This window comes from Argiope bruennichi, chromosome 7, assembly GCF_947563725.1.
Source record: "Argiope bruennichi chromosome 7, qqArgBrue1.1, whole genome shotgun sequence".
Lineage (NCBI taxonomy): Eukaryota > Metazoa > Arthropoda > Arachnida > Araneae > Araneidae > Argiope > Argiope bruennichi.
The window spans coordinates 12,121,703-12,137,597 of NC_079157.1; the positions used below are offsets into that span (position 1 = coordinate 12,121,703).

Sequence of the window (15,895 nt, forward strand, 5' to 3'; positions counted from 1 at the left end):
GTTTCGTAGGTCTGTGTATTATTTTAACTTCCAAGCAATATTTTTATGGAATTTTTAAATTTAAAATAAGAATATAATATTGTGGTGTTTATCAGGAAAGTGTTTCAGATATAAGGTTTTTCCTGATAATATAAAAACAAGTATATTAATATTTGATCTTATAATTGTCTTTATTTGTTGAAATCTAAGGAAGAAGGATTCTATATAATATTTATGTGATTTGCAAGACGTATGAAAAAAGGAAGTTGCAATACTTCGAAAATTGTAAGATAGATGAGCCATGAATTTACTTTTTAATCGCACTATAATATAATGGGAATTTTTCCCATTAGAAAGGTTCATGTATATGTTACGGCCAAAGCCCGAAATCGGCCAGATCGCGAATTGGCCGGCCAATTCGCGATCTGGCCAACGTTGCTGTAAACTTACCGGCCAATGTCCGATCTTTTCTTGATTTCGGGCTTTGGCCGGCCAATTCGCGAAATGGCTGGGGACGATCGGCCAAAGTAGAAAGAAAGGAATCAAGAGCACATTGTTTTACACCCTGTTAAAAATGAAGTATTTAAAAATTAGTACTTCTGTGTACTGTTTTTTTTAAGTGCAACTGTTTCAGAAACGAGTTCAAATATAAGTGACACGTCTGAGTTAAAAATAAGCTTGTATTATATAAAAATATGATCTCGTGTTATTCTGTTCTCATATTAAAGCCATAATAGAAATTATTCAGTGAACGTGTATACTTTAACAACGTGATAGCGTGCAAATTGAGTATTCAGTTTTCAATTACCTTTAGGGTGATCCTTAGTCTTTTTCTGCTCCATGGACCTAATGTTAAAGATCCCAGATCACATTGTATCCCGAAATGTCGCTTCAAAAAATATGAAATTTTTTTGCAAAGGCAAATAATAAAAATAAGGGCTAATTAAAACAAATATGAACGACATATAGTTTTGTTATTAATATCAGTTAAATACATTTCTTTGTTGGCGCCATCTGTCGAATTTCTCCTACAACACGTCCTTATTTATATTTTATACATGAATGTCATCATATTTATTTACCACTAGTCGCCTTTGGCGACCAGCCGGTTCACCCGTATTAATGATCGCTAAAATTTTCAATTAATCTAAATGCTCTCTTAATAGCTTTTTCTGCAAAATATTTTTGAGCTTCATATTTTGGTAGTTATATGATTCAGTCGTACTTTTATGTAGGCCTTAAACAGTTCTGTTTCATTGTACTACTTTCTCTAATGTTCTGTCAGTACCCATAAAATTTCTACTTTAAACTAAAGTGGAAATGTTAAACTGCAATCAATATAAAAGCTTTTTATATTAAAGCTAACCATGTCTTTTTTTTAAATATGAAAACTGAAATCAGAGTCGTTCAGCAGTGAAATCTGACCAATTTATGAAGTTTTTATGCATCATTTTTTTAATCACAGGCCAATCACTGTCTAGAAACCCTGCAGAGGATTAGCGTATCTTCATTGAGACAGTCGGTGAAGTGATCTAAAATCGCCAGTTTTTATTTATAGAAGTGTGATATTGAAATTTCATTAATCAGTCAGTTTTAGTAATTGATTTAGTTGGTTGGAGTTCAACAATTTTTATTAAAAATATTGGTGTCTCAAGAATATTTTGTTAAATATGATTCAAAGGATAGAGGACCTATGTAAAAATTTAAAATTCCTGATTCATCGGAGCATTTATTGACTAAAGTTATATTAAATATAATTATTTAGTTAATTTAGACCATTTTGTTAGCAAATGTATGCCCCAAATTAGCTGATGGTAGCTGATTAGAATGATTATCCTAAGTATATTAAACTATGTTTGCCTTAAATTAAATTGTTTTATTGAATCAATAATATAGGTATTGTCAAAGCTCATAGAAAACTTTTCCTCCTTTTACTTTTCAGAAAATATCTTATTTCATTTTTTTTTCATTTTATACAGACACCTGCAGAAAATTACAATTTTGTTTATTAAATTTGCAATAATAGTTGATTTATTTTTTAATTTAAACTTCTATCGATGTGACGGCAACACGTTGATAAAAGATATATTTTTTTAATTTGACGTGCTCATGCAGATTAAATTTTAGCATAATTTAATCTAAGCATAATTTATAAATTAAATTTTAAGCTTTAATTAAAAAAAGCTTTAACTTGATGCAAAAATCGATTTTGTGCTGTAATATTTTCTGGTTATAGCGATAAAACGCCGAAATTACGCTTAATTTTTAATTAAAATTCTAATTAAAAATTTTAAAAAATCGCTCCAGGGTGCACATTTCCGAACTCCAAGGTATATATATGCCAAATTTGATAATTGTTTGTCAAACGGTTTGGACTGTAGAGCGCCAACACACACACACACACGCGCGCGCGCACAAACATACATTGAGCTTTATTTATAAGTATAGATTATCACATCGGGCTTTGGCCAAGGATTCCCGGCCACTTCGCGAAATGGCCAGCCAAAGTAGAAAATACAACATTAATTGCAAGTATTTCGGACTTTGGCCAAACCTCTTGGCCAGTTCGCGAATTGGCCGGCCAATTCGCGAACTGGCCGTATTTCGGGCCTTGGCCGTAACATATACAATAAACTGAATATATGGAAGACGCTTAAAGCTGCTCGGTTTTAATGTTTAACAATGCGATGGAATCATGAGCATGAAATTATGTCTAAGCGATTCAACTGCAATTCAATATTATCAACATCCTAGTTAACCAACTAATCACTAAAGACAACTAGATTAACATAATTAGGAAACTATTTTCTTTAACCATTTGTTCAATTTCTCTAATTTTATATAAAATGTCATGACTCCTAGATCTATCATCAATGGCTGCCTGTCCTTCTTGACATTCCATTCTCGAAAGAAATCTCAAACAAGTCTATTCCCTATTCATCTCAAAGCGGAAAAAATCCTCATGACAGAGTGCCTCAGCCATAACCACAGCATCCATTCCGTATATATTTATTTTATATGAAGGCTCATGATATTTTATGTCATTATTAGTCACCTCCCTTCTATCAGCTTCCCATTTTCGAGAAATATCGTAAAAATAAAACTTTAGCGTAGCCATCGACCTAAACAATTGGAATGATTCCACCATTACAGGCTTGCAGCTAAATAATCAGAATGCTCCATATTCATTGTTAAGCTACAATTAAAAGCAAACTTTTTATTTGATATATGATAAGATGTCATTCATCAAAGCTGCATTTATGATACTACTAGATTATACACCCAGAGTTGTTCAGGTTTAATATCTTTTTGTTTCTAAAATTTTTAATAAAAGTAATTTTGTATATTTAAAATCTTTTATCATCCGCTTTCACTTAAAATTAGACTATCAATATCAATTTTTAAAAACAACTGATAGTTAATTTTGTCCATAAATTATTAATAAGTTACTTTAAATTATTATACAGGCGCCTCAATCTCAGAAGACACCCGAGCACAAGTCGAATCTGATTGGTTCGTTTGATCACATGACTTCAAACTATACGTCATAGGAAATCTTCTGTTGGCTATTTATCTTTCCTTTTGGCAATTAGATGCGTACTTTGGTGAAATTAATTTGGTAATAGATATCAGTACTGGAGTAGTTTGTTTTGTAATTCAGTTGATTAAAATTTTACACTCAAATCTGTTTTATAATGAAGCTGATATAGAAGAAATCAGGGACTGCTACCTGTTTCTAAGTGTGCTCTTATTTCTATATTTGAAAAGAAAATATTATGAACTGTTATTATATAGGTTTATAAATGTTGTTGAGGTTTATAAATGTTGTCTTTCAATAAAAATGAAATGAACAGATCTACAAAACTCGATCCATTTTAACATATGTGTTCGGAACTTAGGCAATAACTTCACAGGGAGAAGCTGATTCAGGAAAAGAAAATATTATGATCAGTGTTTTTTTTTTATAAAATGCGTTTAAAATAACTGCGTTTTTTATGAAATTCAGGGCTGTATAATGCACATTTGAATTCCATGTTTACTGCTTATCCTTGCAATACGGAACAATGCTTACCGCTTCACAAATAATAATTGGTTACTATAAAATTGGCGGGAAACGAATTTGGCGGTTTTCAATTCACTGATCAAACGAACCAATCAGATTCGACTTGTGCTCGGATGTCTCCTGAGATTGAGGCGTCTGTATTATTATTACTGTTAAGGATTTTTTTATTATTCAGACTGTCATTTTTATTTGTAAAAGCTGAAAAACAAAATAAATACATGCAAGTAATTAGTTGTCAAATTTTTCATTATTTTTCGAAACGATAATCTAATAAATTAACTGACAGACGATTGATTTTCTTTCATTTAAATGTAATTTAACAGCTTTAAATATTTATGTTAAAATAATTTTTTTAATTGCATAGTGAAATGCAGACGATTTCTTTTTCAATTTACTTATTTTTTTCCCCAGAATTATTTTTTTTCAGTACAACACAACCAAACTTTTCTTGTATATAATGAGTTTGATCAAAAAAACGTCCAATATCAATTTGTATATGGCCTCTATTTTTTCCGAAAATAGATTTAAATTGTACGAAAAATGATATATGTCACATTTTTTCATTAACATTCAATCATTTTGGAGCACTCGGATACGTAGCCATAGTGACTTTTATATAACGTAAAATTAATATGGTTGAGAATATCTGATTGCTGAAGACAACTAATGATTCTTTTAATCTAATTCTAAATAACGTTTATCGTTTTCAGCATCAATGGAGGAAGAATGAATTATGAATTTTAAAAAATTAATGCAATTTCTAAAAGTTATGCATTTTTTTTTTCATTTAAACATTGTCAATTTCGATATGAACTGTAAACTAAATATAAATGTACTAAATTTCCAATTTTTCTTTTCTAGTTTTCCCTGTTGGAATTCTCAGAACTCCGATTTTCACTCCAGATAGGCCCAAGTAAGTAAATGAACATTAAACAAAAGAGTAATGACACCTATAGGAGCCGTTGTCACAGAAATATATTTAATTGCACTGTTCTTTTTTTCACAGATATTTGAATTATGGAATGCTCGGAGTCGTCATTGGTCACGAAATAACCCATGGATTTGATAACAGCGGTAAGTTAGCTTGTAATCTAAGAATAAACATGTGCATGAACTTGTAAATGGGTTTTTTATTACATGAAGACAACACCTTAAAATATTGTTACGAAATTTCCGGGTTCGTTTGGATAGTGGGGGTTATATGGTGTGGTGAACACTCAATCAGCAGGCGGCAGTAGAAAAAGAAACAACGACGTTTATTTACACGAAGACACACAGGGCAGCACAAAGATGACAACTATATACAGCACACAATTATCTTCAGCCGAGACGTGCAGACAACAGCACACAACAGACTCTACTGCAGACAGTAGCGCACAGCTTAGTTCAGCACTAACTTGACTCCGTCGCTGCTCCGCTAATCTCTGGAAGGTCAGTTCTTTTACGTCGATTCCGACTACGACTACCCAATACACGACGACTTGGCAGCGGCAGGACTACTTCCTTTTATAGGTCTCAGGAGGCGGGGCTAGAAACCTCTCAACCAATCAGGAACGTTCGAGTCGTAACTTGGTTCCTACTGGAAGGATCGGGAAAATTTTCGATGTTTCGGGTATAATCTATTTTGGCGCCAAAGTCGCCAAATGGTCGCCAAGCTCTGGAACCTCCTATGGAACCAACTATGCTGGGAAGCCGCATCACAGATTCGTAACAATATCCTTTTAAAATGAAATGTTATCGAAACAATAAAAGAGAAAGTTACTCTTTCTTATATCAGTGTATCATAAAATATTTGGTTATTTTTGGCTCTTATATTTATCTATCTATCATACACGTGTATATCCGAATAGAAACATCTAAAATTAGCGTTATGAGATTTAAAAGAGTGATAAATAATGCCACTATGGAATAGAATCCCCAGTGTTTAATCGTTCGTCATTTGCATTAGTTCTTCCACCGAAATAAGTCATACTGATACAGGTATCATACTAACAGAATATCATTTTATAAATATATATAAGAATCATATAAAAAAGTATTCTACTGGCAATGAACTACTCCTACATTGGTGGCACCCAAAACAATATGATGAGAAGCTTTCGATATTTTGATTAGTTCTCGAATTCATGATAGGTGAAGGAATCGCATGGGGATTACTATTTCTAGTCCGATGACGGGAATTCTTCTTACGGAGAGGTTGTGCCTTTGTCGCAGATGGTCATTATGACTCAGCCATTGTCTTTTTAAATCTTGTTGTTCATCATTCCTAAATGATGCTGCAACAATGAGAGTCTTTCAGTTTTCCCCAGATGCTACGGAAGGGTGGGTATACCTTTTTTTCTATAAGTAACAATGAGCCTATTATATGGATAAGTCATATCACTGACTCTTCGACCCGTCCGAAGGCACACGGATAAATAATACTGAATGACCGGACCGCCGCAATAGCAACACTGGCGGGAACTGTTTCTGAATCCTAAGGGCCATCACTGGCCACGATACAACCCTTCCCGAAGGAAGTATGTCCCGTCATCGATGGGAGGGGCCAGATCCCCCACCTTTTTGTGTACCCTGCAGGATGGCGAGATCCAACCACCATACCGGAAGCCTCTTATCCTCATTTTGAGGTGCCATCCCTGGGGGTTATATTATATGGGTACTGTAAGTTAGGGGTACAACAATACACTCATCATATCTCACTTAAGAAGAAGATTCATATTAATTCTAAAATAACTTATTGACATTCAAATTAAAAGATTATCATTGGATTTGGACCATCTGAAATTTTTTTTAAGTAAGATGATAGGGAATTCGATGCTCTAGAATTCGAAAAGATGCATTTGTTGTAGTTTATTTATCTTCAAAAAATGTAATTTGATTTTATTTAATTTTTAATAAATACACTGAAAGTCAACCATCTAACTCTCCGACCCGCCACGAAGGCACACGGATTTAAACCAAAAACTAAATGATCGGACCGCCGCAACAGCAACATTGGCGGGAACTGTGGTTGAGTCCTAAGGGCCGTCACCGGCCACGGTACAACCCTCCCCGAAGGAAGTAAGTCCCGTCATCGATGGGAGGAGTCAGATCCCCCACAAATTAGTGTACCCTCCAGGGTGGCGAAGATCCAACCACCATACCGGAAGCATCTCATCCTCATTTCGAGGTGCCCCCGGGGGGGGGATGAATACACGGAAAAGTAGGAGAAGCAGCATAAAAGTTTTATATCATTCACTCAATTAAGAAAACTGGTATCTTAGATTGAATATGTATGCCTTGAAGCACAATTAAAGTCTTTCTTTAATTTTTTTTCAAATTATATCAGTATACAAGGTACGAAAATTGTTCTATAAAGAATAAACATACGATACATAAATAAAAAATAATTTTCTGTATTAATTCTCAATTTTGATGGTCTTTTTCAAGATACTTCCCAAAACAAGCAACGCACTTATCCCATCTTTTTTTTTTTTTTTTTTCTTTTTTTTCAGTCTTTAAACACATGCTGGAAAATATTTTTGATAGCCCTTCAAAATTACTCCATATACAACTCTTACCACTATGGGTGGATTTACACTCAGCCAGTTATAAAATTCCAGAAACACACGCATGCGCAGGAGGAAGATTGCACATGCGCTGTAAGAGCGAATAATAGCAAGTTCTTGTCTCGACGGGACAAATACTTGCTACTGTACAGTTTCTGCTCATGCATGGTCTTAAAGGCTGGATTGTACCTGGCTGAATGTAAACCCTGTTTACCTCTGATCATAGAAGAGGCTTAATTCGGAATATTTTTTTCAAAATCGAGAAAAGCAGAAAACTATAAGGAGGATAAGTTACTTTGTTTTTCTTTTTCTTGAAAGATAAGGATAAGTAGTCTCAGATCCACCAAGTACAAACAAAATAGCTGCGTTGATGTTAACTTCCGTTAGAGCAGTCACAAGAAAACTAGATCCCACTTCTTTTAAAATCGATTATCTTTCCTGTTTAAACATTTTAAATACCTTCTAGTTCTGCTATAGCGATGATAGATAAGTTTCTTATAGCACCTCATAGCAGTGATTCATAACCAAGGAGCATGCGCTTTTTATTTTTCAGCTCTTTCACGACATACGTCATATTAATTTATTTTTTTATTTTTTTAATTACCTTTAAACAATCATTCATTATTAAACCTCCCTTCTACCAAAAAATTCAAATAGCCTCTGTACATCAACTAATATGCACAGAGAAAGTCAAAAAGACTGATTTCCTGCAACTCTTAAAGAAACAGATATTAATTGAAATGTGTGTAAGCTTTGATCTCTCCGCTAGGTAGGAAGTTCGACAAGGTCGGAAACCTCACTCAATGGTGGTCGGATGAAATTGTCGAGAAGTTCAAAGAACAAGCTTCCTGCTTTGTGGAACAGTACTCGCAACTGCCCATCGACATTGTAGGGCAGAATGTAAGTACTATAAGAACATTCATTTAAATACATGAATGCATATTACAACAGAGTAATTCTATAAATACATTCTTTATTAACACAAGATATTGTACGATATCTCTACAACGCTGTTTGGTTTTCTTAGTGCCAGATACTGTCGTAAAGGTATCGTGACACTGTTGTTGAAGATTCTCTCTCTCCCCCCCTCTCTCTCTCTCTCAATCTCTCTCTCTCTCTCTCTCTCTATGTGTGTGTGCATGCTTGCATGTGTGTGCGTGTGTGTGTGTGTGTGCGTGCGTGCGTGCGTGTGTGTGTGTGTGTGTGTGCGTGCGTGCGTGTGTGTGTGTGTGTGTGTGTGTGTGTTGTATGATCTATAACATAAAATAATCATAGGAAGAGAAATGATCTTCCATACATAATGATAATTTTATTTGTTCTTTTACAGGTAAATGGCAACCAAACACTTGACGATAATATCTGTGATAATTCAGGATTGAAGCAAGCTTACAGGGTCAGTATCCAATAATCACAAAGATTTTGCTCATCTCTAGTCACCTATGGCGACCAGCTCTGATTAAATGGATATAACGATTTCATATAAATAGTTTTGATATAACTTCATATCCATGATTCTACCAAATTGTCTGATATTAAAGTCTTGTTATTTTAATCACCTTACTTAAGTTATGTTTTTTGTGTACATGGCCCTTTCTAATAGAGGCCAGTCTCATGATATCATAGCACTGCTAAAGGCGTAAATGTGGTATTCACTTATCTTCTAAATTTAGCGGTAATGTAACTACACTTTTTTACTCGTCCTATAAATGGCGCAGGTATTAAATAAAATCTCTTTGCTAGTTATCAACAATGGAATAAAATCCCACAATTAAATATTTGATGAAACAACGGAACTAATTTGAATTACAGGACAACAATGCAATTTGGTATTGAAAACTCGGCAAACTCGGCAACTCGGCTTTCAAAAATTCCCCATTTTCAGAAAAAAATCGCATGACTGTTAAAATGTTATTATTAAAAAGAAAAATTTAAAAACAAATTTGATAAAGTGTTAAAATTATTTTTCTTTAGTAATATTTTAGGATGCTATCGTGGAGCAAACTCAAAAATTTAATTTAATTTTTAATCAATTAATTTTATTTAAAAATATCTTCTAAGTTCATGTTCTCATCCTCTAAGTTATAAATATATACCAAATTTGGTAATCGTAGATCAAACATTCTGACTTGTAGAGAGCGAATATATACACCTGCTTAGTAGTCTTTATTAGTAGAAAATCCTAATTTTTTTCATAACCGTGTGGCAGTACGACGTGCTTAGCATCTACAAAGATATGTAAACAACAACATGAAAAATCTAGAACTGCGGATAATATTATTTATCTCTTACTCTTTTTCTTCATGTCAAGATCTTCAGCTTCTTTACAATATCAGTTTTTAGGATGAAATAATATTTTAAAAGCAAAACTACTTTAGAGAAAATTAGATAATAAAATATTTTAATAGATTTTCAGAAATTTCGTTTCTCATCATATTAATTGAGATTTCATTTTCTTATCATATTATTTCTAGCATGTCACTCTTTTTTGATATTGTACTGGCCACCAAATTTTTTTTATTAAAAGGATTTCTATTTTTAGCACACTAATAAAAGCGTATATTTTTCTTTCTTTTATTCTTATCAATAATTATTTCTTACTTTTCTGACTATTATTTTTTTTTTTCAAATTCTTTTATGGGATTATACACCCTTAAACAGTTTAATTAAAATTTATTTATTAATGAAAAATTGACATTATGGCGTTAAAGTATTATCATCGGGAATATCAAGACATACGATAGGAGTCGATTATAAAAGTCGATCTTTACAAACATGAAAGACGCTAATAAAATGACGCCTGGCTTAGGAGTAGCGCGTCTTCCCTGTGATCTGGGAGTCCCAGGTTCGAGTCATGGTTCGGGCATGGTTGCTTTTTACCCTGTGTATTGAAAAAACCTGAAAAAAAGGATTGTGCAAGCGAATGCGTGAGTGTCGTCTTCATTTGAGTTAGAAGTCAGACTTCTGACCTCAGGTACTCAGGGGTCTTCGCACTCAGAAGCTACTTCATTTTTTTTCCGTGGTAATGCGGGCACGATATCATCATCAAATTAATAAAAGTATCGAATTCAACATTTCCTAAACGCTAGATTTCAATAGTAAAACTGGGTGGAATCTATATGCAATAATATTATTCTATGGTATCTTAGTTGAATTAAAAACACAATGCATTCTAAAAAAAGGAAGTGTCATCTAAATAGACGGTCGAGGTGACAAATGATTAAAATCGCATAAGAAAAGTCAAATTTTTAAAATTATGATGTTTCTCAACATACGTATTACTTGCTGAGTTTCCAGCAGTGCTCAATTATCACGTAGGAAAAATAGGTAATTTCGTAGGGATGCCACAAAATTAAAGGATCCTGAAATCTCGATATACTGTTTTGCAATATTTCCAAATTATATTAATTTAATAAGTTCATTTAATTCACTGGGGTCATGTACATAAAATGGTTCAAATTTGAATTAAGTATCAAGTAAATACTGAAATAATTTTCTAATATTCTCAATTAATTAAATTTTACTGTTTTACTTTGATACGTATCTATAATATTGCTGTAAATTTCCAAGTAAGGAAGGGAATGATATATATGGTTCTGGCCAATTACTGTATGAATGACAAGTAGATGAGCTTGGCGATCATTTAGCGAGTTGGTGATGAATTTAGCAACTTTGGGGACAAAAATGAAAGACAAAAAAAAAAAGAGAGAAAGTAAAGAAGTTAACATAGAAAATAAGTGACTGCGAAAGATGACTCGGAAGATATACCGCCTTAATCTTGCCATAGGTTTTTAATAACTTCTATTTATGAGGAAATTTGTATTATAAAGATTTTCAAATCTATCCAAATAAAATATATCAATTAGCTTCAAAACAGAAATTCGCTGGAGTGATAGGAATGAAAAGATAATACAATATGTTGCAATAAATGTAAGAACGTTTATAAAAAAAATACGATAGCAGAAAGAAAAGGATAGCAGAAAAGAAAAAAAAAGATGAGTTGTTAAATAATTGTGAAGGAAAATCCCTCCTGTCGGTGTACGGTGAAAAGATACAATATACTCGATAACAAACCACTATCCTTTATTCAAAAAAAAAAAAGAAAAGAAACGCAGGAAGCAAAACACAACAAAAATGTACACTAAAGCAACATTTACAAATATCAGTAGTAAACTCACAAACACCAAATCATTATTAAAGAACCACAACAACACAAATTGCTCATAGAAAACCTCCGGGAAATCAACACTCCAAAGTCGACTATTGCCCCTCGTTTATACGCTTCAACTTTTATAGAACCTATGGTAAGTTAACGAAAGAAAGATCCTGTATCTTATCTCCTAATAGAAATACTGTCAAGATTTCAGCATATTCAAAAAAAAATGCTCGCTAAATGATCGTTAAGTTTGTCGCCAAGGCTGAATGTCGTTAAACCAACGATCATTCAACAGCCATTAGAGCTATCAGTGAAATTCCCTTACTATGAATCTAACTGCTCAGGGAAGAAATATAACAAATTTGTAGCGATATATTTAATAAATGTTCGCGTAAGTTTAATAAAGCTGTTGATATTGCTGTAAGTAAAATCTATTTTTACTGTAATGGTTTCTGAATCAAACCATTTTTATAGAAAATGCATCCATGCTTTGTCACATTAGTTTGACGTGCTTCCAAGAAAATGGATTTACAAGAAACATCAATAAACTTTATGTTGATCTTCTTTAAGAATAAACAATTTGTTGATAATTTCATTTGAAAAAACATCAATACTTTTCAAGGTATCATTTATATGAGCATCAAAAGATTGATTTATCATAATTTGAAGCTGGTTCATCCAATTTTGTTTTGCGAGGTTTAGAATGATACAAGGATTATCCAGAAATGGATTGTATTTAAATATTTGGTTAATTTTTATATACTTATTTTAAGAATTCTATTTCGTTCCTTTCTTACAGGCTTATAAAAATTACGTATCAGAATATGGCGAAGAACCGAGTCTACCTGGAATAACATATTCGAATTTACAAGTTTTCTTTCTTCAATATGCTCAGGTAAAATTGATAAATTTTAGTTTTCATGGATCTATTTATAAATTAATTCATTTCTTGAAACTGATTTAACGGAATCCTAAATCATCATTGTTGCTTTTCAATACTTTATAATAGTTTTTTCGGAAAAATTTATTTCATTCTTTTTTTTTTTTCTATTAACTTATTTGTCGATTTAAAAATGGCGCTCGAATCGACTTTATACAAAAAAAAAATTAATAATCATTCTCAGCTCTCAATTTCGAGAAAAATATGCACATTTAAAAAAAAATAAAGATATTAAATTTGAGAAAACATATTTAAATTATAAAAATTCAATCGTGTCTTCAAATAAAATGTTAAAATTTTTTAATGAATTTTAGAAATAAATTTTAAAACTTTAGATAATAAATTTGGTTATCTATTTTTAAATTATGAAAATTCAAATTGAATACTTGTAAACATCTTCAAATTAATGTCAAAAATTTGCACATCTCTAATGAACATTTATACAGTATGACATCGAAAATCAAACTCAGTTGAACCGGAAGAATGAAAGTTTTTTACTTTAAAAAAATGAAAGACAGAAATGGTAAATCCTTCGCCATTTAACTCCAATATGATAAAAATTACAGTGAAATGCAAAATCTTTGTTTTTAAAAAAATCCCTTAAATAGCAGATTATTTTGCGAGTTCGCAAATTGTACAGACTAAGTCTATGGCAAAGGATACCGACGTGCTCTGATTGGTTTACGCCTTGGCATCTTTTTGGCAATGTTTTGCCCTCATAATAGTGTAGTTTTCGCTTATTTGGCTCAATCCTTGTAGCTTTCATTAGTTTTATGGAAGATACGAGTGAATATCAACACGATCTAATTTTTATTAATATAATTGTTTTCTCTAAATATTACTAGTAATACTACTAATACTAATTAATAATAATAACTATTATTAATAATACTAACAATACAAGTAACTAATGTTGTTTATGCACAGAAGTATAAAAATTAAATGAAAGTAATTACTCAACATATGATGCAACAATTAAATAATTCTTATTTTTCTATGATTTTCGTGTCTTTATTAGATAATGTATGCAGTCATTGAAACTTGTTGCTGAACGTTTGTTACTTTCCCATCAACTACACATGGGGAGATGATTACTTAATGCTCAAAACGTATAAATATGTAAGCTTTAAGGAATATGTGATTTCGTAGCTAATTTTTTTAGTTATATCAAAATAATATTAAGAAGAAACACACATAAAACATATTTTTAATAAATTGTAATTTCCATATTTCCGGAATTACGGTTTCAGGATCTTTTGATCTTTTCTGCTGTATATGTGCTCCAGATTAATATTAAATGTAAACCGTAGAAAATATGGGAGGGGGGGGGGATAAATACACAAATTTTATTTATTTTTATAAAAATATATTTCGGTATGGCATCTTTTTGGCAAAACATTGCCAAAAAGATGCCAAGGCTTAAACCAATCAGAGCACGTCGGTATCCTTTGCCATAGATTTAGTCTGTACAATTTGCGAACTCGCGATTATTTTAATAAATTAATTCACGTGAAATAAAATCAATATCTCGTGTATATTCAAGTTTAGAAAGATTCCATGCGCTGGTATAGATTCAAGCTTTTATTTTGCTAGTTTCAGTCATTTTCTGACGAAATTCCGCTAATCGTATTATATAAATTTGTAGTGTCTCTTTTTATTTCACGAAAAACAGTTTTCGTTCAATTTTAAATTACAATATTAAGAAGTTTTAGCTATACGAAATGTCTGTTGGAGAACCGAAGTCGCAAGAAAATGCTGTTACAACGGAAGTATCACCAGAAATGATGATGAAGCATCCACTCCAGCACGTATGGAGTCTGTGGTTTTACAAAAATGATCGCACAAAGACCTGGGAGGAAAACTTGACTGAAATCGCTTCATTTGATACCGTCGAAGACTTCTGGTCTCTTTATAACCACATCGAAATTGTTAGCAAGCTTCCTCCAGGTTGCGATTATGCCTTGTTTAAGCACGGCATTAAACCGATGTGGGAAGATGAAAAAAATAAACACGGTGGTAGATGGCTCATTAATCTGCAGAAATACCAAAGGAATCCCGACTTGAATAGCTGCTGGCTGGAAGTTCTTCTGTGTATGATTGGCGAAGCTTTTGACGATTATGGCGAAGATGTGTGTGGTGCGGTGGTGCAAGTTCGCGCCAAAGTGGACAAACTCGCCTTATGGACTGCTGACGTGGAAAACAAAGAGGCAATCATGAGGATCGGTGAACTTTTGAAGGATAGATTGCATATCCATCCAAGGAATGGAATGATAGTTTATGAACCACATGCAAAGTAAGTCTTGGATGGTAAATGAAAAAAAAAAAAAAAAAAAAAGATGGAGAAATAAATTGGTGAAAATATTTTTGGGTGAAACTATGGAATACGGTAGCGGTTTTTCACCAATGTGGGTTAAAAAGTTATTACTTAAGATTATTATCCGAATCTCGACATAAGATTAATGTTCCTTCACCAAAGTTGAGAATAGTTTTTTTTTTTTTTTTTTTTTTTTTGCCGAGTTTTTCTAAATGTAATTTTGACAATTTTTATTGCAGCCCTAAAAGCCATTTGGCTAACATTCTAGTTAGTGTGCCCCTTAACTCGCCAAGAATGTTGACAAAGCCAAGTCGCCAACCAAGATGGCTGACCAGATAAATGATCTGTAAAACAGTTAAAGTTCCTGCTTTTTTTATTAAAATTATTAACATAATCGATCACGATTACATTATCTAAGATTGCTTCTTTTTGGACCTTGAAGGAATACTATAGCTGAATGTCCTTTGAATTCTAAAATAAATAATTTTTGAAAACTTGCTGCAACGATCTGTGCTTTGGACAAAACTAGAGTTAGAAACCACCCAAAATAGCGAACTCTGGCGAATTCGTAAAATGGCAAAAGTGTTGCATGTTTGGCGAAAAACCGAATGCTGAGTTACTAGTGCTCAGTTTTTCGCCAAGATGACAGAATTATGCCTGTTTTTTAAGAAGTCGTTAATCTTAAATGTCTACAAGTGACTGTTGAATCGTAGCTAAATATGCCCCGAGTTTGTCGTCAATATGGTAACCCAAAAAGGCAAACGGAATAGTTTTTCTAGTAATCCTATTATTGATTTGCTTATATTTTTTCACTTATTCTAATGGTAATATTCTAGTGTTATTTCTAAAATGATCTACGAGCAGAAAATATTTTTCTTGTTGAAATTTTTATTCAATT

General features: G+C 32.5%; 2 protein-coding genes across 7 annotated transcripts in view; both read left to right on the plus strand.

Annotated features, from left to right (window-relative positions):
* LOC129975690 (endothelin-converting enzyme 1-like) overlaps nucleotides 1-15,895 on the plus strand; it is a 333,428-nt gene that overhangs the window by 310,106 nt on the left and 7,427 nt on the right. For all 6 annotated transcript variants that reach the window (XM_056088819.1, XM_056088818.1, XM_056088820.1 and 3 more), the window contains 5 exons: nucleotides 4,904-4,955; nucleotides 5,049-5,116; nucleotides 8,360-8,490; nucleotides 8,918-8,983; nucleotides 12,543-12,638. In XM_056088819.1, coding sequence (XP_055944794.1) covers nucleotides 4,904-4,955; nucleotides 5,049-5,116; nucleotides 8,360-8,490; nucleotides 8,918-8,983; nucleotides 12,543-12,638 — 413 coding nt within the window. The remainder of the gene's footprint in view (nucleotides 1-4,903; nucleotides 4,956-5,048; nucleotides 5,117-8,359; nucleotides 8,491-8,917; nucleotides 8,984-12,542; nucleotides 12,639-15,895) is intronic.
* LOC129975692 (eukaryotic translation initiation factor 4E-like) lies at nucleotides 14,393-14,997 on the plus strand. The gene has a single exon (XM_056088823.1). The coding sequence runs from the start codon at nucleotides 14,405-14,407 to the stop codon at nucleotides 14,978-14,980; it is 576 nt and encodes a 191-aa protein (XP_055944798.1). The 5' UTR covers nucleotides 14,393-14,404; the 3' UTR covers nucleotides 14,981-14,997.